This window comes from Zootoca vivipara, chromosome 15 (genome assembly GCF_965207765.1).
Source record: "Zootoca vivipara chromosome 15, rZooViv2.hap1.1, whole genome shotgun sequence".
Taxonomy (NCBI): domain Eukaryota; kingdom Metazoa; phylum Chordata; class Lepidosauria; order Squamata; family Lacertidae; genus Zootoca; species Zootoca vivipara.
In genome coordinates, this window is record NC_142598.1 from 17,168,867 (window position 1) to 17,194,114 (window position 25,248).

The 25,248-nt window shown below is 45.6% G+C and overlaps 2 protein-coding genes across 8 annotated transcripts in view; one reads left to right on the top strand and one right to left on the bottom strand.

Moving 5' to 3' along the window:
• Positions 1-25,089, bottom strand: part of IDUA (alpha-L-iduronidase) — a 46,826-nt gene extending 21,737 nt beyond the window's left edge. Inside the window, exons 1-3 of one of the 4 annotated variants that reach the window (XM_088658282.1) lie at positions 24,788-25,089; positions 24,269-24,358; positions 20,943-21,083 (exon numbers count right to left, since the gene is read on the bottom strand). In XM_088658282.1, coding sequence (XP_088514408.1) covers positions 20,943-21,083; positions 24,269-24,285 — 158 coding nt within the window. In that variant the 5' untranslated portion in view covers positions 24,286-24,358; positions 24,788-25,089. Of the gene's footprint in view, positions 1-16,122; positions 16,280-20,942; positions 21,084-23,641; positions 24,033-24,268; positions 24,359-24,787 lie in introns of those variants that run through there. The other 3 variants (XM_035140760.3, XM_035140755.3, XM_088658283.1) reach the window with 3 other exon arrangements.
• Positions 5,699-20,086, top strand: SLC26A1 (solute carrier family 26 member 1). Of its 4 annotated transcripts, none has more exons than XM_088658280.1 (4): positions 5,699-5,834; positions 11,384-11,475; positions 14,978-15,589; positions 17,356-20,086. In XM_088658280.1, exons 3-4 carry the CDS (start codon positions 14,999-15,001, stop codon positions 18,856-18,858), a joined length of 2,094 nt encoding a protein of 697 aa, XP_088514406.1. In that variant the 5' UTR covers positions 5,699-5,834; positions 11,384-11,475; positions 14,978-14,998; the 3' UTR covers positions 18,859-20,086. The 4 variants fall into 4 exon arrangements, with proteins under 4 accessions (XP_088514406.1, XP_034996644.3, XP_060125091.2 ...); XM_035140753.3 differs by lacking the exon at positions 5,699-5,834 and adding an exon at positions 9,759-9,894; XM_060269108.2 differs by lacking the exons at positions 5,699-5,834; positions 11,384-11,475 and adding an exon at positions 9,817-9,894.
• Positions 25,090-25,248: the final 159 nt, after the last annotated feature.

A 25,248-nucleotide genomic window follows, 5' to 3' on the forward strand; every position in this document is an offset into this window, starting at 1 on the left:
TTTTAAAAAGCTGGGAGCCATGAACTCCAGGGCTGCTATATAACTTCCAGACACGCCCCCCCTCACCTGTACTAGATTGAGCAATGCCCAATGCCTTAGGGTTGCCAGCCAACTAGCATCCAAGCCAGTGTTTCTCAAACAGCTGTTGTTGGACTACAACTCCCATCCATAGCTGTCAAGTTCTCCCTTTTTTTAAGGGAAGTTCCCTTATGCTGAATAGGCTTCCTCATGAGAAAAGGGAAAACTTGACAGCTACGCTCCCATCATCCCCGGCTAGTAGGACCAGTGGTCAGGGATGATGGGAGTTGTAGTCTAGCAACAGCTGGGGACCCAAGTTTGAGAAACATTGATCTAAGTGGCCTCTAAAAAATGGTGTAATCTCAGGTAACCAATACAAGGGTCTGAAAAGTCAGAAAACTGTCAGATCCTACCATGCTTCGCTCCCATCTTTGAAACTTATTTATCAGATTCGGCCCAGGCTCTTTCCATGGATCTGGCTTGGGAGCCACTATTTTTTGAAATCAAAAGATGTTTGAATAAGCAGAACCAAGCCTCAGTGTTAGAATTACGTGGCCTTGGGAGCAAGATGGAACAGGAGAACGTCGGGATGAGCAGGATTTTCCTTAAGCTGTGCTGAAATCTAACTGACCTGACAGCTTGTCTAAACCACCCCCATTTCAGGCATTTCAGCCTGATGTTTAATCTAAAGGCAAGTAGCACAGACACAAAAAGCTTGTTCCACCCTTAGTTTTAAAAGTAAATCACGGAGCAAAGGTCAAGCTACAAAGGGAAGATCTCACATTTAATCTCAAACTGCCAGGGGGAAGGTTGTGGTTTTAATTTCCCACGCAGGATTTGCTAATATTTCCCGTTTCTCCCCACCGAAAGCCCAACGATATTGTAAGATCACCGTTGTGAAATGCCTATGAATAAAGGAGGGTGCATCCGAGGGACGGAACTGCGAGCACAACAATGAGAGCCTTCAAGCTGCTAAAATACGAGGCCTGCGATTTCCCAGTAACAGAGCCAGCCTTGCTCTGTTAAGCTGATCCTCGGAGCTTCCCTCAGCAATGTGTGTGCCGCAGGAAGGAGGCTGTGCGAGAGGCGGGCTTCATAAGGAGAGAGATGAAAACAAAAGAATCATTAGCTCCCTGCTCGATGGAGGTGAGTGAGCTTCTGGGCGAGCGTTAAATATATTCCAAGTCATAGGTTGTCGTGATTTTTACGGAGAAAAACAGGCAACAGAAGCAAAAGCCAACCGGCTTTAAAAAGCACAGCCCTAAATCAGATAAATCATCCCTCCGTATTTGGGCAGCGGGTGGCGGGGGAATTTGTATCTGAGCTGAGCATCAGGATAATGCTGAACTGTGACACACCGCCCAGTTTTGATAGCAAGGTTGTAAGGCAATTTCAGCCTGGGTATCCTTCTAATTGTATTCATTTATTTTACTCTAGACTTTTGCAGGATGACACAAAATGGATTCTTCTTCCTCTAGTTTCATACACTGACATATTAATTTTCTAGTAGATACTGGTCTTAGGGTAGCATCTATATGGCTTCGGAAAAGGTCTATAAGTGAACTCTGGATAGCATTTCTGTTTTACATGCTGCTTGCTGGCAAAGGAACTGCTGCTCTGAATAATATCTGGGCTGAATGCTTGCATCGTTTCACCTTAATGTAACAGGTGCTACATAGCTTTACCAGCTTCCACCCAAAACAACAACAACAACAACAACCCAGTATCTTCTTGGATTGGAAAAGAAAGCATTTGAGTAGCGTGGGGAAAGTGTAGATACTAAATTTTAAGAGCCTGTCCTATTTTCACCCACTTTCCTGATACTGCTCAAAGAAAGTATCTAGTATTCAACAACAAATGATGTCAAACTGATTTAAAAATGCTGAAGAAAATGTATCACCCTCCATGACAACAACAACAACAACAGCAAGCAGGTTTGTGGTAGCATTTAAGAGCGCCACTTCTAAGAACAAACTTGAAGTAAAAACCAAAAATCCATTCATGGGAGGTGTGCACACACCACACACACACACACACACACACACACACACACACACACACACACAGGAGCCAAAAGATTTGAAATGATGAAATTACATCTGATGTTTCTATGCAGAACTGTATGTAGGCATGTAGGTAGTATAATTCGTATACGGCTTTTCAAGAAAGTCTTCCCAAAGCAGTTTACAAGCCACATATAAAACTACAAGATACAATTTAAGGCCACAAGTTAAACATCACAAAAGCAAACATCTCAGAACTGTCTTTCAAAACGTTGACCTTGAGCAATTATATATTATTATTATTATTATTATTACTACTACTACTACTACTACTATCATCATCATCATCATCATTTCCTTCCCCTTCCTTTCTTTGTTTTTCTGCCTCTTTGGAGATACCACCAGTTATTTATAGGAGATGATCAGAAGGAGCTGTGCTATTAGTTTTGGCCCCGACTGCTGCAGGGGTAACAAACCAGAAGCCCTTAACCCTGTTCCTGCTAAAACAAAACAAAACAAAAACAAAAAACACAACTGTGTCACAATTAAATAAAAAATGGTAAACTGAACTCTTGGCTTCACTGAATATCTGACAATATTAAACCACAGCCATGTCATAGATAATAAATGGGCAATATCTGACCAGTAAGTTCACTTTTCTGCCAACCCACTTCTTGGTTAAAAAGCAAAGGAAACTGTTGGATTATAAATATGGATTCACTAATTAAATATTAACAATTACTGGGTCAAATGTAATAATAAATGTAATAAATAATACTGGATACAGTATTAAGAGGAACTGGGACTAGAACCAAGATTCCGAAGTCAATTCATTTAGAAGGCCCAAGGTACAAAACAAGCAACATCTATTGTTTCCTTGGATGGGTTCAAAGGGCAAAGTAATAAACGTTCTGGATATTATTGAACAGAATATTCAAATTAATAGTGAAAGGAAGATTCCTTACAAATCTGCCTGTCTTGCCCATCCTGTGAATGCTGCCAGTTTGGGACAAGCTGTTCAAAGAAAATACGCAATTTCAGGGTAAACTTCTTCTAGCTTTCATGACTTATTTAAGAAACAGAATTTGGGTTTAATGTTTCCAAAATATCTGATTTTTAAAAAGGCTTCCTTGCAGCTGAATCTGTTTGCTCGCCCTTCACATAATTTGCAAAACTAAGATAAAATTTGGCAAAAGAATGGAGAAATGTAGAATAAATCATGCAAAACAAACAAACAAAAAACACAACAATTTACGGTTTACAAAATTTAGACCAGTTGGATTATTTGGTTTGCCTAGATGTGAGATTTTAATTTGTTTCTCTGCAGAGTGTATATAGCCATAGTTTAAGACTTGGTTTCTTAAACTCCTTCCTCAGGATTTATCCAAACCATACTCAATTTCCTCAGCTTATAAACTGTCTCTTGTTTTTAAAGCACAGGAGCAAGGCCAATAAATGCTTGCCAAGTCTATTGGGGACTCTGAAGCAGCAAGGAGAAAATGGCACCCATCAATGAAGGCATTGTCACGGTACCCCATATCAATCGGCGAGGCAAGTACAGCTAACAGTGACACAGAAATGGCACCCAGTGACTCACATGTTCACCATTCCTAGCAGAGATTTGGGGATCCCCACATGCTGTCAGCATTTATAGAATTTAAGATACATTGTTCCAGATTTTATACCCCGCCCATCTGACTGGGTTGCCCCAGCCACTCTGGCTTCCAAAATATACCATATTTTTTGCTCCATAAGATGCACTTTTTCCCTCCCAAAAGCAAAGCGGGAAAGTCTGTGCGTCCTATGGAGCGAATGCGAGAGCCAGAGCCCATGCAGAGCCAGAGCCTGCGCAAAAGCCAGAGCCCGCCCAGAGCCAGAACTGCACCTAGGACAATTAAAGAAAGCAACATATTTTTGTCTTGTTTTCCTCCTCTAAAAACTAGGTGAGTCTTATGTTCAGGTGCGTCCTATGGAGCAAAAAATACGGTATAAAAACAAAACATTATACACGGCTGCCTTCAGGTGTCTCCTAAAAGCTGCATAGTTTGTTATCTCCTTGGCTCAGGGGTGCATAAATCCACACCCTCCAGCATTTCTCCGATGAAAACAGGGACATCCTAAGGTAAAAGCACAGCATTCTGAAAACAAATCAGAAACCGGGACGGCTTCTGTAAATCAGGGGCCTGGAAAATGGGGACACTTGGAAGGCCTGAATATGTAGCTGCGGGGGCACTTTCTCCCCTGGCGCCCTTGGGCCCGCCCTCACTTAAATATAATGCACCCACCTCACGGAACACAGATTCCCACAAACTACCCCAGATTACCTTGTGGGGGACTTGTGTGAGGGAAAACCTACGGTAATAATGTGGAGTCTCAGGCAGGATTTGATCAAACAAACAAGAAAGATTTTATGAAACGAAGGAAGTTTATGACACAAGTGGGTAAAACATAGGATACTTCAGATTATGTTATTTCACTTCAGTTCGTTCTCAGCTGTTGCTGCTTAATACTTTGGTTCTGTCAGTTACACACCCCTTAGACAACCCTACACCAAGTAACAGACCCAAGGGATCACCGCACCCCTCTTAACTGGGTTGGGAGTCTTCTCCTTTTGTATAAGACTCTCTCCCCTCCTGACTAGAATGAGACCTAAGGAGACTCACAACTTCTACTCCTGGCTCAGCCTCAGCCTCCCAGTTACCGTAATTCTTTGTCTTACAGGACACCACACGCTGCCCTTCACACTAAGCTCAGAGACTCCTTTCTCTAGCTTGTGATGTATTCCTCAGAGTGGATGTTTCTACTCAGAACCAACTCTCCTCTCACTCCCTACCTATCTCCTAACCTCTATCCCATGGGTAGGCAAACTAAGGCCTGGGGGCCGGATCCAGCCCAATCGCCTTCTCAATCCGGCCCACGGACGGTCCGGGAATCAGCATGTTTTTACATGAGTAGAATGTGTCCTTTTATTTCAAATGCATCTCTGGGCTATTTGTGGGGCATAGGAATTCGTTCATTATTGTTTTCTTTCAAAATATAGTCTGGCCCCCCACAAGGTCTGAGGGACAGTGGACCGGCCCCCCTGCTGAAAAAGTTTGCTGACCCCTGCTCTATCCCAACCTACAAAAACTGTCTCTCCAAATCCTCTCCTTTTCAACCCCCTCTCCTGGAACCCTAGCCAATCAGAGGCTGCCATTCGTTAACCATTTGCTGGTAGGGAAAAAGGAAAGGAAAACGTTTGGGGACCCAAAATGCCCAGCAAAACAAACTTTTCCCTCACAGTAGCCCCATCTGCTTAAACCTCTTTGGTGCTGCTTTCACCTCTGTTATCCAGCATAGCTAGCCACAGATTGGCTCTAGCTGAACGCACAAATTGTACAGCTAGCGAGCAGAACCCATGACAATCCTCTGCTAAGGGAAGCATCACACGGAGGAAAAGTGAGCCAGCGAGTGGGTTTAAAGTTCAATTATATCTGTTTGGCCTTTATCTAAATTGCACTGCTCAAATTGCTTATTTGGGCGTCCACAAATAAAAATGACAAAGAATTTAACAAAATAATATATGCCACAAGTAATTACTACAACGATGTGGCAATCTTATATACACTTACCCTGGGAATTAATTCCATTTATGGCAGCTAGACTTACTGGATTTTTCCATTGAGATTCCTGCGTTGCAGGGTGTTGGGACTAGTTGACGCTTGCAACGCTACCATTCTATGATTCCAGGTGGACACGTCGTACAGGGTTGTACACCAGGGCACAGGGCAAAAACTAGCATCCATTATTCTTATAGGCCAGGACATACTCCAGGTAAGTTCTCCTGTTTTGATTAGCATGTTTTTCACAGCAGAATACTTCATTGCACTGGCAGAGCACTCTCAATCACTGCTCACGTCAGTATTGCTTCCTGGGGAAGCTGTGGCCCTCCAGATGTTGCTGGACTCCAACTCACATCATCCCTGAGCATGGGAATATGCTGGCTGGGGCTGATGGGAGCTGGAGTCCAACAGCATCTAGGGAGGCCCTTTAGATTCCCCACCCCCCATGGCAGTGGCTTATAGTCATAGAATCATAGAATTGTAAAGTTTGAAAGGGCCACAAAAGTCATCCTGTCTACAGGGCCGGCTCTAGGAGTAGTCTGGGTGGTACGGGGCGCCGGCCCAGTAGGGGGGAGCCGCGCGGAAACCGCACTGCGCCCGCCCACCAGCCATGGCAAGAAACGGGGGCGCCGGAGCAATCTCCGCACCACGGCGCCCGGGCGCCCGACGTGCTTGAGACAGCCCTGCCTGTGTAGTCCAAGCCCCTGCAATGCAGGAATCTTTTTGCCCAACAACCCTGAGATTAAGAGTCTCTTGCTCTACCAGTTAAGTACTGTATATAAATATGAAGCTGCTGAATACCGAGGGAGGCAATTGGTCCATCTAGTTTGGTAATGTCTGCCCTGGCTGGCAGTGGGTTTTTCCAGCCTTGCTATGACTTGTCCTTTCATGGTACTAAACCGGTGGAAATATATAGCAGAACGTCCACCCAAGGACATCCTCTGTGGTTACTCGTGCACTGAATGGGATCCAGATCAGATGGCTCATGAATGTGATCAGTGAAGGAATAGCATCATAAGCAAGAGGCTCGCAAATATACCGTACTTTTCCATGTATAAGACTAGGGTTTTTTACTCTGAAATAAGGTTAAAAATCTGGGGGCGTCTTATACACGGGTAGTGGGTATAGGTGACGGGTGATTGGTTGCAGCCGCGGGCTGCTGATTGTCATTGACGATTTGGTGTGTGATTGGTGGCTGCGGCAAGGGTTTATTTGCATTGGCTGCGGATAAATGTGTGTGTGATCGGTTGCTGCGTCAAGGGCTGCTAAGGATTGGCTGCCGCTGCAGCAATTGTGCTTGCTATTTACTTCCGCTGTTGGTGATCGGGCAGACGCTTGTTGCAGACGCGAGCGGCATGACCGATTGTAACCGTCTGATTAGTTATTTACTGCATTCCTTCCCCCCCCCCAAGCTCAACAACTCTAATCCTCCCCCCAAAAAACTCAACAACTTTGGGTCATTTTCTAAAATTGGAGTGTCCCCCCCCCCAAAAAAATAGGGGGCGTCTTATACACAGGGGCATGTTATACACGGGAAAGTACAGTATGTTTGGCCAATTTGGCAGAAACACAAACTCTAGATGTGCTCCCCTCTCAATGTTGTTAGACTCCAGCTCTCATTGGACCCACTCGGGATGGCCAGTGATCAACATCTGGAGATGAATAATATGTGCAGACAACAGCTAAAAGGGCATGGCTAGACAATTATCTCATGGGTCAGTAGGAATCTTGTCTGAAACAACCTGGCGAGTGAATGTTTTGTCGTTCATCTCGTTACGTTATTATAATCGTAATTATAAGGCTGAGGAGCAATTTGGCTCCCCAGTGGCAGGAGAAACTCGAGACAGAAAAACAGCAGATGCAAGCTTGCGTGTTCACAGAAACATAATTGCGCAGGCATACAATTCCAAACACTAGTAAATATACAGGAGACATCATAAAATTTGCTCCATGTGATTTATATTAGTGGTTCTTAAGCTGTCTTATACTGAAGACCATCGTCTCTAAATTAAATAGTTGGCAGCCCAGTTTTAAACTCGGTTGTTGCACTTTTCTTCTAGGATTGCAATTCAGCACAGGCTAAGTGCACCGGGGGGGGGGGGTGAGGTGGGGCCGCAGACAAGAGGTTCTTTCTACGGTACTTTGCTGGAGCCACTTGCACTGGTGAAGAGGCAAGCTCTTTTAAAAAAAATGCAGGTCCCTATTTAGAACTATCCTTATTTAGAGCTAAGGGTTTGCTCTTCAGCATGTGATGGTTACCTCGAAGAAAACTCCCTCTCCTCTTTTCCTTTATCATTTCCATTAGAGAATACAGTGGTACCTCAGGTTAAGAACTTAATTCATTCCGGAGGTCCGTTCTTAACCTGAAACTGTTCTTAACCTGAAGCACCACTTTAGCGAATGGGGCCTCCTGCTGCCGCCGGCACGTGGTTTCTGTTCTCATCCTGAAGCAAAGTTCTTAACCCGAGGTACTATTTCTGGGTTAGTGGAGTCTGTGACCTGAAGCATTTGTAACCTGAAGCGTCTGTAACCCGAGGTACCACTGTACTTGAAAATTGACTCGGAAGCCTTAACTTGAGAATCCACTAATTTATACTGTAAAGCAGGAAATTGGCAGTGCCTATCCTACAACAAGATAGCTATATAGTCGTACCTCGGAAGTTGAACGGAATCCGTTCCAGAAGTCCGTTCGACTTCGAAAACGTTCGGAAACCAAGGCGCGGCTTCCGATTGGCTGCGGGAAGCTCCTGCAGCCAATCGGAACCGGCGCCAGACATTCGGGTTCCAAAGAACGTTTACAAACCGGAACACTCACTTCCGGGTTTGCGGCGTTCAGGAGTCAAAACGTTCAACAACCAAGGTACGACTGCATTTGCTCCTGGCTTTACAGAATACACAAATCCAACTTCCTGAGGCCAGCCAAACCTCTTGCATGGTTTTTTTTAAAAATTATTTTGACAAGCAGTGGGATGGATCCAGGATTTGCTCGACGCTTTCACTCATGTAACACTTTTTTGGACAGAGGAGGAAGGCAATTTCCCCTTATTCTTCCTTCCACCTATTTGTTGTTGTTTAGTCGTGTCCAACTCTTCGTGATCCCATGGACCAGAGCACGCCAGGCACTCCTGTCTTCCACTGCCTCCAGCAGTTTGGTCAGACTCATGTTGGTAGCTTCGAGAACACTGTCCGACCATCTTGTCCTCTGTCATCCCCTTCTTGTGCCCTCCATCTTTTCCAGCATCAGGGTCTTTTCCAGGGAGTCTTCTCTTCTCATGAGGTGGCCAAAGTATTGGAGCCTCAGCTTCTGTCCTTCCAGTGAGCACTCAGGGCTGATTTCCTTAAGAATGGATAGATTTAATCTTCCTGCAGTCCATGGGACTCTCAAGAGTCTCCTCCAGCACCTCCTTCCACCTATAGCCCCCTTTAATGCTGCTCCAAAGGGTTGGGGGACACACCAGAACAGCACCGGGTGGGGGGAGGCAGAGATAACTGGTGACACTTGCCTCTCTCTTAATTCCTCCAGCAGAAGCCTCTGCTGGATCAGAGTTTCTTCCACAAACAGAAGGAGCCCTTCCATTCATGTAACAGCAAGTCAAGATCCAACTAGTCCTGGACCCAAAGAATGCCGCGTCAGTTCCTTATTGTGTAAAAAGTATGCTCATTTAGCTATTAATGTTCTGTGGCTCATAGTAAATGAAGCCTTATCTCAGCATTTAGCACACCCAGTTTTGTCCTGTAGTCCGCATTGCCAATTATACAATCTGATCTTTGTAAATTAAATACATCAGAGTTTCTGATAGTTCCAGTTATACATTAAGCCACCCATAAAAAGAGACGTATAGTTGGATTTTGCAAGGAGTCCCACTGCCAAACAAAACAAGTTGTCCTGAGTCCTCCTTTAAGTCATTGCTACTGTCAGAGACAAGGTTTCTCGGATCAATTATTAGACAGGCTACACTTTAAAGGATTATAGCTTGTCTAATGTTTGCCACTGAAAAGTGAACAAGTAAACAGTTGAGGTCAAATGGTTTATAGTTGGGAACAGGGCAAGTGGAAACACAGGAGAGGTTTCGGATTGTACTTTGTGGTCCTTTGTTTACGCCACTCAATATTTACCTAGCACAGCTTAAGGTACTGCCCACAAGTATTAAAGCATATTCACCTCCGTCCTTAGCATCCACCTGCCTGGGTGCCCTTGGGTGCAGAGATTGTGGAAGGCAGGTGTGATTCTCATTTGTTACTTGCTTCACATGCATTGCTAACCAAGACAGGTAAGAAAAGCATATTCTTCTTTCACATTGCAAGAGCTTAAATATCTGTGTGATATCACAGGTGAAAAGGAGAATGGCATAAATCTAAATACAGTAACAAAAAACAATAGATCTGTTGGAATATATATCTATATATATTCATTCATTCAAGAAGGTACCATAGGTTTCAGCATGTTTCGAGTGTCAAACGCTGGTGGGTTTGTTTTTGCAGGATGTGTGGCTTAGCTCTTTTTGGAGAGGATGAAGAGCAGGGGTCCCCAAACTAAGGCCCGGGGGCCGGATGCAGCCCAATCGCCTTCTAAATCCAGCCCGCGGATGGTCCGGGAATCAGCATGTTTTTACATGAGTAGAATGTGTCCTTTTATTTAAAATGCATCTCTGGGTTATTTGTGGGGCCAGCCTGGTGTTTTTACATGAGTAGAATGTGTGCTTTTATTTAAAATGCATCTCTGGGTTATTTGTGGGGCATAGGAATTTGTTCATATTTTTTTCTAAAATATAGTCCGGCCCCCCACAAGGTCTGAGGGACAGTGGACCGGCACCCTGCTGAAAAGGTTTGCTGACCCCTGATGAAGAGGGTAGCTTCAAAATAAGAGAATATGCCTCTGATCAGGTCATTAGCAATCGGAGCCAGTATTGTGCCCGTTTGAGATAACTGTTTTTAGTGCCACTAATTTCAATTCAACAAGGTGCTTGTTCATGCCATTTCCTCTCTGCAAAGTGCTTTCGGCGCTCTCTTTGTGGTACATGAAAACCAGCTTTGGTTATAACAGTAGGCATTCATGCAGCATTTTTTCTGGGTGTTCCAAGTATTTAATTTCTTTAGAAGAATTTGCAAGTGGCTTCATTTGAGATAAAATCGGTAAAACTTAAAAACAAGTATTTGTAAACTAAATTGTATGTCTGGATAGGCTTGCCGAGATAAATAAGTAAAAGGGTTTAGGAGAGGTCTAGAAGAAGACAAGGAAGGTGCCTGCTGAATCTTAATAGGCAGGGAATGGCAAAGCGTAAGGCAGTAGTCAATGCGCTTGTTCCTTTAAGAGTGTTTCCCAAATTTGGGTCTCCAGCTGTTCTGGGACTACAACTCCCGTTATCCCAAGCTAGCAAGACCAGTGGTCAGGGATGATGGGAATTGTAGTCCAAAAGCAGCTGGAAACCCAGGTTTGAGAAACACTGCTAGCACAATGATTCATACTTGTGCAACAGAACTCCCCTCCCTCTCTCGCTGTGCACACCACACCCCCTTCCTAAATCTGCTCTGGAGGGTTGCGGGAACCCCTAGAACACATCTAGGGGGAATGCAGGGGGAGGAGGGACGCCTCATTGAGCAAGCGGAAATCCAAGCGCCACTTTGGATACAACCCATTGAAAGATCGACTCCCCACAGATGTGGACCTTGGCAATCCTGGATGGCAATAACCTTGTAATGGAATATGGTTTTATGGTTCAATGAAAACATTTTTAGGGGCCTTTCTCTCTGTTCCCTCAGCCTGGAAGATACAGACATCTGCAACAAGGAGGGCGGCCTGTTCAGTCGTGGCCTCATGACCATGGGATTACCTTCTGCCCGCAAGCCTTTAGGTGATTGTGTTAAGCTGATTTATTTATTTATTTATTTATTTATTTATTTGTTTGTTTGTTTGTTTGTTTGTCTGCCTGCCTGCCTGCCTGCCTGCCTGGAGTCATAGGGACTTTTGAAATGGCTTTATAATTATTAGCACAATGTGTGCATGTTTTCATTCTGCTTTTAATGATTGTAAGCTGCCTTGAGCTTCTGAAAAGTCAGATTTAAAAATGTTCTAAATTAATATTATCCCCACATAGCAGATGGGGAGAACAAGTTGCCTGAAGCACTAGTGCGCTCGTTGATGAGTTGAGACCCTGTCCCAGCTACTTCCTGGCTCACCGCTCACACTCTAAACCAGGCACCCCCAAACTGCGGCCCTCCAGATGTTTTGGCCTACAACTCCCATGATCCCTAGCTAACAGGACCAGTGGTCGGGGAAGATGGGAATTGTAGTCCAAAACATCTGGAGGGCCGAAGTTTGGGGGTGCCTGGTCTAAACCTTTATGCCTTATTTCCTGAAGGTTTGTGATGAGAAAATGGTCAAACAAGACACTATAAAAGAGTGCTTTGTTCCATTTTTCATTATTTTATGTTATTATATATTTCACAAGCTTTATAGACCACTGGGTTATAATAAAACCTCAAAGTGGTTTATGAAAAGAGTTTTAAAAAAAAATCAGTAAAAAAGTAAAAGCTATTTAAAATAATCGCCGATAAGCTAAAAACCAGATTAAAACACATGTCAATATTTTACATGCCTGGATAGCCTTGCCTAAACAAGCCCAGCATGCACTGAAAAGAATACAGGAAAAGCACCTCCTTGACTTCATGAGGCAAGGAGTTCCAAAGTGACACACAAAGAAATTGATCTCTTACAAGTGCAGACTGAAAATTATATGGCATCTGTAACAGCACCAGTTCTGCCGATCGAAGCTGTTGGGTCAGCATATATGGGGCTATGCTGTTGGCATCCATCTGTCTCGAGAGACAATGGAGTGCGCCTCCGGGGGCGAAGTCAAACCGCTGTGTTAGCAGCACCAAAGTGACATATCCGGGGCGCAAGCCTGGGCATTGTGTATGGAAGTCCTGGGCTGCCCCGACGACAAGACACCCTTCTCGGTTTCACTGATGTGGCCCAAAGGAAAGCAGAGCAATAGGCCTGGCCCCAGCTTGGGGCTATATATATATCATATTATAAAGAGGATTCTTTTTCTTTAAAGACTGATGTGTTATCCTAACACTGTTAGTATTCTAAGCCTTACCTGAAAGTTCCAGCCTTTTAAGCGGCTTCCTTTTAAATAATTTTCTGCCATCTGGAATGCTGTTGTATGTTCCCAGTTTCCTGACATTTGACTTAGTAGTTAACATTCAGCACACAAAAATAGGAGGAAGACGGAGCAAGTTAGGTCAATGGAACTTCTCAGAGCTTTTTTTTAATTGCCCTGATTCTTTAACTGGTTTACTTGGGTACATTTCTGCTTCCAAGAAAATCATTAAGCAGCGCTGTACCATCTCACAGAAAGCAATAAATATCATTTATGGCTAAACAAAGCAAAAAACGGGTTGTTTGAAGCATAAATTTAAACAAAACGCTATAAAAGCAGTGTTCTTTAACCTTTAACAACTATAGTCTTGCTCAGAGTCTCAAATTGAAACCTCTGATTTACTGAAATAATATTCCCCTTAAGCTGTGATGCATTATGGGAGAGCTGTAAATAGCTAAAAATGTGTGTGTGAGAGTGATATATTCCCTGTTAACTATCCTGTTCTGTGCCTCCCTATATCCCATGCCAAGCTCATAGAGCAATGAAATTGTAAGACTGGGTTCCCAAGCAATTTCTGGGCTGGCAACTGAATCTGAAGAACTAAAATTGGTGCCTGAATGGTGGGGCTTCATTGAAAGGGAGACTTCCTATATAACAAAGACCTGCTGATAGAAATAGATTTAGATCTCTAGTAACGAAAAGCAAGGCACAGATGCTTTCATTTCTCTTTTTGAAAATTAGCATGATTCCTTCATTAAAGGTGTTGTGAGGTGAACCTATAAAGCCCTTAAAGTTGGTTTCATTTTCCTCTAGCAGCCCCTGCTGGAAGACTTTCTATTTCAACTAGACATGTAATATAGAAAAGGATGTAGTGCTGCTTTAAACACTAACCATTATTTTCTATCTGTTTCTGAACCTTCTGTATATGCTGCAGCAATAAATATATTTGCTGTTTTAACTGGGCTGTTTGTTTAACTGAGAAATTATAGTGAGGAAAGAGATGCTACCACTTTGCTGGTAAAAGGTCTGGGATTGCGGCGCTCATCTTGCTTTCAGGCCGAGGGAGCCAGTGATTGACCACAGACAGCTTTCCGGGTCATGGCCAGCAGGACTAAACCGCTTCTGGCGCAAGGAAACACCGTGACGGAAGCCAGAACGCACAGAAACGCCATTTACCTTCCCGCTGCAGTCGTACCTATTTATCAACTTGCTAGGTTGGCAGGACCTGGGACAGAGCAACAGGAGCTCATCCCGTCACGGGGATTTGAACCGCCGACCTTCCGATCGGCAAGCCCAAGAGGCTCAGTGGGTTAGGCCACAGCGCCACAGCAGCCCAGGAGGAGAGAGTGCAGGGAAACACAAGCAGAAAATTGCATAACACTTGCTGTGATAGCAGTGCAGCCCACACCCCGCAGGAAGGAAGCAATGAACTCACAAGGATGCTTCCCTGACCCCAAGACACATAGCACCACTGTATCCTCATGCCATGAGACCACATGGCAGAGGCAGCCCCAGCCCCACAGGTGAAGTCTCCAGCCGCCCCTAATGGCAGGTGTTTGAGCCCCTCACTTCATGCCACACACTGTTCACTAGTAATGATTTGAGCACAGCACACAAAAAGGAGGAAAGGAGTAGCCATATGATACAACACCTAAACAGCTCCCTTCGCTCTTTGGATAAGGTTTCGAGACTCACCAAAGCAAAGGCTTGTTTGCCAAGCAGGCAAAAGACAGGGGCAGGCATGCAACATGAAAAGCCACAAGGAGCAGCATAGGCAGGGCCAGGAAAGCAAATAGCTGGTAGAGCATGAGACTCTTAATCTCAGGGTTGTGGGTTCGAGCCCCGCATCGGGAAAGATTCCTGCAGGGGGTTGGACTAGATGACCCTCGTGGTCCCTTCTAACTCTATGCAGTGCTTTTTTCTAAAAAAATGTTTAGGGGTACTCTCATTTTCCTACTCATATTGAAATACTGCCCCTCAATGAGGCCAAACGTAGATTCACAACATGTTTAGGGGTCTGTGTACCCCCAGAAAAAAGCACTGATTCCATGTCTCCATGATTAATTTAAATAGCCCAGAATCTTTGTGATGGAATAGTATATACACAGTAATAGAAATAATAATATTCTCTTTTTCCAAAAACACCAACTCCATGCTAAATTATACATTAGCTTGATTCCAGCATGATAAAAGAAATAGGAAATGTGCTTCACGACCAGACCATTCAAATGTTATTCTGTTTACATCCTAGGAACTGAATAACACGCCTAGAATGGAGAAGGAAATGGAGACAGCCAGACTGGAAAATGGATCTCCCTTCCAGCTTTACATGGAAAGAAAGACTCCGGTCAAGATGAGGAAGACAGACATGCTGAAAAGCCAACTGAGGAAAAACTGCTCCTGCAGCACAAAGCAGATGAAAAAGGCAGTCACGGACTTCTTCCCTGTGTTGCAATGGCTTCCCAAATACAACTGCAAAGAATATGTTTGGGGGGACGTCATGTCTGGCCTGGTCATCGGGATCATTTTAGTACCTCAAGCGATCGCCTACTCCCTGCTGGCAGGTCTGAAGCCCATTTATAGCCTTTACACCTCCTTCTTTGCCAACATCATCTACTTCCTCATGGGCACCTCGCGACATGTGTCCGTTGGCATCTTCAGCTTATTAAGCCTACTGGTCGGGCAGGTGGTGGACAGAGAACTGCTGCTGGCCGGATTCGACGTCGACGACTCTCAGGAAGGCCACTCGAATGTTACGCTTCACAATGTTACCCTTGACGTAATGAGCAGCACCGAATGTGGGAAAGACTGCTATGCCATTGGGGTAGCGACAGCAGTGACCTTAATGGCTGGCATCTATCAGGTAAGATCTTCACCTGCCCTTTCGGTTGCAGTTCCAGTATGATGTATGTATGTGTGTTTATTTAATCCTCCATCACCCCAGTGGTGTAGCAGCAGTTATTGGTCCCTGGGGTGGGTGGGCAGGCGGGGTGCGGATGTGTGCCCAGCAAGGGGGCACCAGTCCAGCCCTCACCGTGATCCAACCTCCACCAGAGCAAAGCGGGGACATGCTGAGCCACCTGCCCACCCACACAGGGGGGAGCCCGACTGGCCGATGCACCCCTTGGCGGACGAAGAGGAGCATCAGGCTGTGCGCCCCCACAAAAATTGTGCACCCAGGGCCACAGTCCCCTAGCTCCCCCCCCAACTATGCCCCAGCATCACCCTACCCAAAGAGGCTGACAAAATCAAGACAACCATCACGAGGAGCTACAGTTCAAACTAGCCGAGTATCCAAAGCCAGTAAAAAATCCAAACGCACAACAAATTCAAGGAGACAGCATAAAACCAGGAAAAGCATTTGGGGAAGAGCCGTAGCCCAATGTTAAAGCATACCCTCTCTCTGCAGATGGCCCCATGTATTTCTTTGTTGTAGTTGGCATCCGTCTGTCTCAAGACACAATAGGGTGTGCCTCCGGGGATGAAGTCAAACTGTTGCGTTAGCAGCACTGAAGTGACCTCCCTGGGGTGCAAGCCTGGGGGGCAGTGTGTATGGAGGTCTCGCTGATGGGGTCCAAAGGAAAGCAGAGCAGTACGTTTGGCACTAGCTTGGCTGCAGGAGTTTCCAGAAGGAGGTGTACAAGATGCCATCCAACCCTTAGGGACTCCGCTCCAGATTTGTGTAGGGTTTACTCCTCAGACTTCTCTTCTCCCAAAGATATCCCACAAAGCAACAAAGGTTTGGGATCAGTTTTCCTTCTCCTACGGTAGATGGGCTACCTTCCCAGGTGGATGAGCCCCATCTGCCCCTCACTTCCCTCTGCAGCATGTGCAGAAACTGCCTTCTTGACCACTGGAGCCACTGTCGGTCTCTACTGCTCAATTTGCTGGAGCCAGTGTACTGTGTACTGTCAGGTATGTCCAACTCCCAAGAGACTGCAAACTGGCAGTGATCTACCCACTGACCAAAGTTGATGTCCTACAGGGCAGCGGGTACGAATTCTTTCTTGAGATTTACTCCCAAAACCTGCCTCTCACGTATGAGTATAGCCGCAAAATTGTGCTAAAAAATGAGGTGCTCTAGGCTTGCCACCGCAGATATTGCTTGCAGGACTCCATTTTTTCTGTACAAGACAGACAAGGGGAGGGGAATAAAATTAAAATGCCAGAGAGGCAGGGGCAGCCTCCCGCCATTAACCAAAGTCACTATTGCACCTTACGCTTATTCTCGTTCTCCTGTAGGGATGAAATGAGATGCTGTGTGGGTTGTCTCCACCCATCTCTCCACTAGCAGGAAGTAAAATCTGTCAGAGACCCCTCCAGTTCGATTTCCTGCCATCTCCACTGCAGGTTATATTGCCAGCTGCTCCAGGCATGGCAAAAGAGAAGAGGCGGGAACGCCAACTTGGAAGGGATTTTTCCTTCGTTCTTCCTTGTCTTCCTTCTTTTCCCACTCCCTTCTGCTACTGCTGCTGGGTTTTTTACTCTCTCTCGGCTCCATAGATCTCCCCTTCCCTCCTTCTTGGCCTTTAGCTTTGTCCTTAAATAAGCTAGGGAGGCAGGTGCAGCCTCCTGTCCTTAACCAAACCCCCAGCTGTGTCTCATGCTTCCTCTCGTTTTTCCTTACAGGTACTGATGGGGATTTTCCGCTTAGGCTTCGTCTCGATGTATCTTTCCGAGCCCGTGCTAGATGGGTTCGCAACCGGCGCTTCCTTGACCATTTTAACAGCTCAAGTGAAGTATCTCATCGGGGTAAAAATCCCCCGTGCCCAGGGATACGGGATCTTGATAACCACCTGGGTCAACGTCTTGCGCAACATCGCCCAGGCCAACCTCTGCGATGTGATCACGAGCGCCATTTGCATCACTGTGCTGGTGACCGCCAAGGAACTGGGAGACAGGTATAAGCACAGGCTCAAGGTCCCTCTCCCCACGGAGCTGGTGGTGATTGTGGCGGCAACCTTGGTTTCCCATTATGGGCGCCTGAACGAAGTCTACTCCTCCAGCGTGTCGGGCGAAATCCCCACCGGATTTATCCCTCCCCAGGTGCCCAGTTTACGCCTCATGCAGAGAGTCGCCCTCGACGCCTTCCCTCTCGCCATCGTCGGCTTCGCCTTCACTGTTTCTCTCTCGGAAATGTTTGCCAAGAAGTACGCCTACGCCGTCAGGGCCAACCAGGAAATGTTTGCTATCGGCTTCTGCAACATCATCCCGGCTTTCTTCCACTGCTTTGCCACCAGCGCGGCGCTGGCGAAAACCCTGGTCAAAGCATCGACTGGGTGCCAGACGCAGGTGTCAAGTGTCGTGAGCGCCGTGGTTGTGTTGCTGGTGCTGCTTTTCTTCGCCCCCCTCTTCTTCAACTTGCAGAAGTGCGTTCTGGCGTGCATCATCATCGTCAGCCTGAGAGGAGCGCTTCGGAAATTCAGAGACGTCCCCCAGCGCTACCGCCTGGACCGAACGGATGCCCTGGTGTGGTGCGTCACCATGCTCTCCTCCGCCTTGATCAGCACCGAATTGGGGCTCCTGGTTGGGGCCGTTTTCTCCATCCTGTGCATCATCGGCCGCACCCAGCGCCCTCGCGCTGCCTTGCTGGGGCAGATTGGGAGCACTGTCTTCTATGAAGATGAAGGGGAATACAAAAACCTCCTTCCTGTGCCAAGGGTCAAGATATTCCGGTTCGAAGCCCCGCTTTATTATGCAAATAAGGATTTCTTCCTGAAGTGCCTCCACAACAGGACGGGGCTGGATCCTGCTGTGGAAATGGCCAAAAGGAATAAAGCCAAAAGGAAAGGGCAACAGAGTCTTGAAAGGGGATTTGGACAGGGAGATACAACTTCATGCTTGGTTAATAAACACAGCGACTTCCAGGCTATCGTCATAGACTGCTCTTCCATTCCGTTTTTGGACACAGCTGGTGTTAGTGCATTAAAAGACACACTGAAAGACCACCGGGACCTGCAGATCAGCATCCTTCTAGCTGGCTGCAATCCCTCTGTGATAGCTTCTCTGGAAAGAGGGGGCTACTTGGGAAGTGCAAGCAAAGACAAGCACGAATTGCTGTTTCACAGCGTGCACAGTGCTGTCCAGTTTGTAAGAGAGAGGGAGGTTTTAATGGACGATTCAACTGTATAGTCTGCGGCCCTCCACTGGCAGCTGAGAATTTCTGCATTCACTGCCAATAGGTTGTGGTCTTCAACACATTGAGACCTGGAGCCCTCCTTGAAGCACAGTGTGAAATATGGGACCACTTTCAAAGTGTTCAACTTTTATGGATACCCAGTACTACAAATGCAACACAATGTATTTTCATCTCAAAAGCTAGGTCAGTAAACATACATAGCGCCTGTTCAGACATAACATTACACCATTGTTTACTGTGCCTGGAATGTGCGGCGGAAGTGCTTCTCCACTTCCATCCACTTTGTGGACTCTGAACAATCTGTAAATTTGTGCTCTTCTCTCGGTTCTGCCGGCCTTAAATAAACCACTGAAAAGCCTTCTTGGGGATTTAGCAGTGCCTGCCACAGACTCCTTCCCCTTTCCTCTTTCTACTTTGGAGGGTTAGGGGAAACCCCTAGAGAAGATTTAGGGGGTGTCTGAGGGGAGGAGAAGAGGGAAAGTTCTATTGTACAATGAGAAAGCCTTGCGCTGATGGAACTATTTACCGGTACTTAGCACAATGCTGAATACAATTCAGTGGTTCTAGCTTAGTCAACTAGCATACCTCAGAGTACAGCATGTGAAGAATGCTGTTGTTATTTTAACTTGCAGCAACACTCAAGTGTGCAGCAAAACCACCACCAGGTAATCTCTAGTACAGCCTCTTAAAACAGGTAAGGCCAGCACATTTCAGTTTGCAATGTACTAACTCAGCTATTTCTTATATTTTGGGTTCTAAAACACCTCTATTTAACCCTCCCAAAAAAGCAACCCACTGTCTATATAACCAGTTAAAGCCCTGGAAATTATTCCATAACGACGTACATAATGATTTATCACAGTGTTACCAACATTACTAAATTAATCTGGAATCAGTACAGTATTGGCAAAGCTTCGTAAATACACATTAAACTGGAGAACTTTTTCAAATCATAATATTACTTAGAACTTGGCAAAAATTAACAATGAAAAGGTTTTGTTTTGCTCACTGCATAGTAAACTATTGCCTCCTATATATGCAAGTTCATTTCTTGATGTGGAGTTCTTTTCTAAGCGAGTTGCTGCTATGTGCTTTGTGCTTTTAATATTTTTTATAAAAAAATAATGTATTGTATTCTTGGCAGCAACTGACCTTCAGATGGACTTATCAACAATAACAAAATAGTACACTTTGGCAGAAAATATAAAACGTTTAAGAGTACTGTTGTCGTGTTATGTTCTTGAATGCTACGAAGAGATCACATTCTTCCAGAATGTAGGGTGGAACTGAGCAAGAAGTTGTATAGCTGGATTCCTGTTTGCATCCCATATAAATAGGAGTCATGCTCAAGAAAGCGAATAATCATTCTTTGTCATGCCATAAAATGCATGTCTATCATTGAAAACAAAGCATCTTTGATACCATTGAAAAACAAGATGATTCTGTATTTTTTCAATACTGTTAGAAGAGGTCTCTAACGGATAGCACGTGGTCAAGTTTCTATCAGAATAAACCTTACTGTCAAAAATGCTTATGGTTCTCTGCCAGAGCCCTTGCATGCTGCATACAACTCTAAGGCACGTGAAAAGCCTTGAAGTTCATGCAGGGAACCAATGAAGCTTCAGGAAACTACTCGTTTTTATATTGATAAGCTCCCAATGCACACCATTTAGAACCCTTAAAAATTGAAATCCCATCCCATTTGTGTCCAGCCAGGCAAACCTGTACTGTGGATTTATTTGAAAGGTTAAAGTTAAATCCTTTTTAAAATACCCTTCCACTAAAGTGCTCCCTCCAAAGACGGAATAGTTCCACCATCAGTCCTGTTTAACAACGACTATAGTAGGGTTGCCATACATATCTGGAATACTGCAGTCAGCAGCAGTGTCTGGACAGAAATGGGGGGGGGGGGATTCTGGGAAAATCCAGACATAGAGTAGCCCATGTTGGGAGTGCTGTCCTTCCATAAAAACAGCTCAGAAGCAGCATCTCTCCCCCCCCCCCCCCGGTGATTTTGCCCCCAAAGCTCAACAACTTTGGCAAAAAGAAAAGAAAAGAAAGACAGAATTTAACTTACCTGACTTGAATAAGTTCCAGGAGCCAGTGGATTCGAATTTGCTCAATGCCATTGTGTGGCACAGAAGAAATATAAGCCAGGTTAATTATTTGGTCTTTACTGAGATCAAACAAATCTGCTTTGCTGTGTGGCAGAGGAGGACTGAAAAGATGAGGGAAATAATATTAATTAGAATAGTGCTTTTGATTGTTCAAATACCTTCACATATATTATTTCAGCAATCCTTCCAACACCCTTGCTAGGCAGGTCAGTATTCTCTCTATGTTGCAGGTGAGGGTTGCAATGGGGGGTGGGGGTGGCTGTGTTTGGCGCCTTTCTTTCCTCCCTTCATGCTGCCAGCAAATGAACCAGGAAATCTTCCATTATTGATAACCTCCCATTTTGTACAACCAAAAAACTATGGTTAGCAGTTCTGGAACATGGCAGGATATGTAAACCAACTTCAAAGCATGGTTTAATATTCTGGCTTTTTCTCATGGAACAGGAAACCATGATTAATTAAAGACTCTTGGTTTAACTACAACTAGCAAGAAGGAGCTGTGTATGCGGTCAGAAAGCTTGTGTATATTTGCTTCAAGATCCGATATACGATTTTTTGAATTTGTGAACAGCATGGGTTTGCCTATTGAATTCATGGGGTAAGGTTTCTTCCCAGGCCTGCTTATTTGTCTGTTTTGTAACACAACAAAATCCTCAATAAAAACTAATTTAAAAAAGAAAATAAAAGATGCACAAATGGCTCTTGATGGCTGGTGAGTACTACTGGTAGCTAAGCCAGACACAACATTTGCAGGGGCAGGGAATACTGCAAAGAAATTGCTTGCTAGTATAGCAAATATGCGAGAGGCGCTGTGTGGGGGCTAAACCACTGAGCCTCTTGGGCTTGCTGATCAGATGGTCGGCAGTTTGAATCGACAGGGTGCGCTCCCGTCACTCTGTCCCAGCTCCTGTCAACCTAGCAGTTCAAAAGCATGCCAGTGCAAGTAAATGAATAGGTACCGCTCCAGCGGGAAGGTAAACGGCGTTTTCATGTGCTGCTCTGGTTTTGATGTTCCGTTGCGCCAGAAGCGGCTTAGTCATGCTGGCCACATGACGCAGAAAAACTGTCTGTGGGCAAACACCGTCTCCTTCAGCCTATAAAGCAAGCTGAGCACCGCAACCCCAGAGTCCTCTGCGACTAGACTTAACTGTCAGGGGTCCTTTACCTTTTTATAGTCAATATACCAGAGCTTTCCAAACTTTTCATGTTGTTGACACACTTTATGGACGTGCATCGTTTTGCAACACAGTAATTCAGTTTTACTAGTAAACTGGAGTTTAAACTAAGCCCTTACCAGCCCTGGGAGGAGTGCAAAGAGCATTCACATGACACACCTACACACTGCAGCCGGCACACTAATGTGTTGCAACACATGGTTTGGAAAGCTCTGCAATACAGTATACTATTGTCACCCAGAATCTGAGTTTTGCAAGGGGTGTATGCAAGTGTTTCACAGATGCAAAATGTTTGCTTTTTGGTGAGCCAAGACTAGTGCTCCTGCTCTCTAAGCCCTGTGCATGTTTGAAAACATGCAGAGATGTACAGTGCTAATCTCCAATGCTCTCTGACTTCTAAGAAGCTGATCCCCTGAAATGCTGTATCACTCGGAGAAATGATGAGCATGAAAATGAGTGATGCAGTTAATGGTTAAGACTGTTGAGCTAGGGCAGCGGATAGGAATCAGGGTTCAAATCCCACTTGGTCAGGAACCTCCCTGGGACAGTCACTATCTCTCAACCTAAGAATCTCATAGGGTTCTTGGGAGGATAAAACAAAGGGGGAGGAACCGTGTTGCGCTGCCTTGAGCTGCTAAGGGAGGAAAATGAGGTACAGTTGCAGCAAAAAAAATTGCAAAAGCAAAACAAAACCACGGGCTGCATACTGCCTGTGCTCTGCATAACGGGGACTTCTTTTGATCGTTAGTAAATGTTATAAGAATTTTGAGGTCATATATATATATATAATAATTGTTCATAAAACATGTACATGAATGTACAGAAACATGTCTGAAGCAGCACAGGAAAACAGGCCTGACTGACACCATTTTGACTCTCTCTGACCAGGTGTTCCTCTGCAAGGAAGAAGGGGGGTGGGGGGAACCTTCTCATTGTCTCAGGAATTAAAGTGATAATCCCTGGCATCCTGATACCTGACTGCCAGACAAAAGGGTGTGATTAACTTGGCTGGGAAACAGGGAAATGTAAATATCTCTCAATTTTGTTGATTAGGTTCTGGGGGCAGGGGGCAGGGTCCAGGGTGCTCAGATTACTGCCACCAGACCTCCCCTTTCATGATGTACCTATGATGAATCTAGGGAGGGGGGGTCTTGGGCTACACCCCTTCTGTGACATATGGATGATGCTTCTGGGGGGTGGGCTGAAACCAATTTCAAATCTCTTTTTAAGGGCAAGACATCTTTGTTTGGGGTTCCTTCCTTGTTCTCCTGTGTGAGAGGAAGGACCCTGTTGCAACAGCAAAAATAAAAGTGCCTTGCTTCGCACGTCCTGGTTTGGTCTCTGTTATTTGGTGGGCAGGAGACGCTTAAACTTTGTCTGCTTGCCAGGATACCTGGACTCTTCCTGGGTCAAGGATCCACTTAATTCTAGGGCCGTGTAGCTCTGCAAAATTTTTACAACAGTAAATATAGTTCCTGTCTTACCAATACCCTGTGCTTTTCCAAAAGTGCTTCAATTCCCTTTCGGTCTGTGAGACGTCCACATTTATCAGGAAAGCCCCAGAGGCTATTTGAACTGTTAGACCCAGTAGCGCGGCGAGGCTCCATGCCCTGCAGGATCTCATCCGACCACAAATTAGCACCCCAAGGAGGCAAGGACTTTTCCGCCCTTCCATCGTGTGTTTCCAAAGCACTCAGCGGCGTACTCTATGCCTCACGCAGGGGATGGGGAGGCGCTGCATCTCCTCTCTCATGGCTATTTCTTTTATGCTGTCTACATTCAAAGTTCCCGACTTTGGATCTGTGATCTTGGGTCTCAGCGACGGGGGTAGACGATCCCTAGAGAAGCAGCCTGCTGCAATTTTCTCCCGAAGTTGCAACGAAGTCCCCCCCCCATCCACCCCTTTTTTCTACGACACATGGTCGCTCCTGTTTGTTTTACTTCCTGGTTTTCTCTTCCGCGAAAGAGAGGCGCAGGAACTTGCATTCTCCCAAAGCAAAGGCGAATCGATCATGGGGTTTACTTGCGGGTAAAGCTGCAGGCTATGGCTCACAACAGGGGTGTGGGGAAATCACAAAGTGAGAACACAAAATGCATAATAAAACGCGTACCTGGCAAACAGCCGCATTGCCTTTAGGGTGGAATTGGTTTGCCCAGAAAATTATAGTGTGCCGGTCGGTTTGGAGGAGGAAGTCCCCGGGCTGCAATTCGAAAGGAGTTCCATTCAAACTAATAGAATCGTAGGTTTTGGAAGGTTTCTATTCTAGTCCAGCTCCCGCAATGCGGGAATCTCAACACGCGCGGTGCCACCTCCAACCTGAAACCATACCGGACCCTGCTTAGCTTTGCAGATGTACAAATTGTAGAGTTAGAAGGAACCCCGAGGCCGGGTCATCTAGCCCAACCCCCTGCAATGCAGGAAGATGCAGCTTTCCCCTGCGGAGATCAACCCTGCAACCTTGGTGTTATCAGCGCCATAAATTAACCAACTGAGCTTGTGTACATTAATATATTTATTTCATGACACCGCTTGATTGTAAAACAACAACCTCAAAGCAGTTTTCAAGGGGTGGGGAAGCAGAAAACCTAACTTTTTAAAAAGGCAAAATACTGCAACAGATTAAAATTACCTCGACTTTCGAAGCATCTGGGTAGGAAGGAAGCCCATTTTACTTATGGGTAAAAACCCTGCGATCTTAAACACGGCATAGGAACATAAGAACACAGGAGGCTGCCTTATCCCGAGTCAGACGCCTTTTGGTTCATCTAGCTCAGTGTTGTCCGCGTTGGCTCCCGGACAACACAGGGATCCACTCTCAGCCCTGCGGGGGGGGGGGTGGATCCCGGGATCGAACCTTCTACATGCACGTCAGCCGCTTTCAGCTCTGCTCTGTATGTACAGCCTTTCCCTGACCAAACCCCCATTGAACTCAGCGGTATTTACATAAGTGACGTCGCCTTCTGCCAATCAGGCTTCTGCGCCCCTTTACGTCGCCGCCTTCCACCTCGCCACTGACATCCCCTTTCCCTCCCTCGCTGATTAGCTTTTAGGACGGCCAATCAGCGCTTTGTCCACACCCCTTTACGTCAA

Coding starts and splice junctions, on each gene's coding strand:
- SLC26A1 (XM_088658280.1), top strand. CDS start 14,999: ATGGAGAAGGAAATGGAGACAGCCAGACTGGAAAATGGATCTCCCTTC. Junction 15,590..17,355: donor TAATGGCTGGCATCTATCAG/GTAAGATCTTCA, acceptor TTTTCCTTACAG/GTACTGATGGGGATTTTCCG.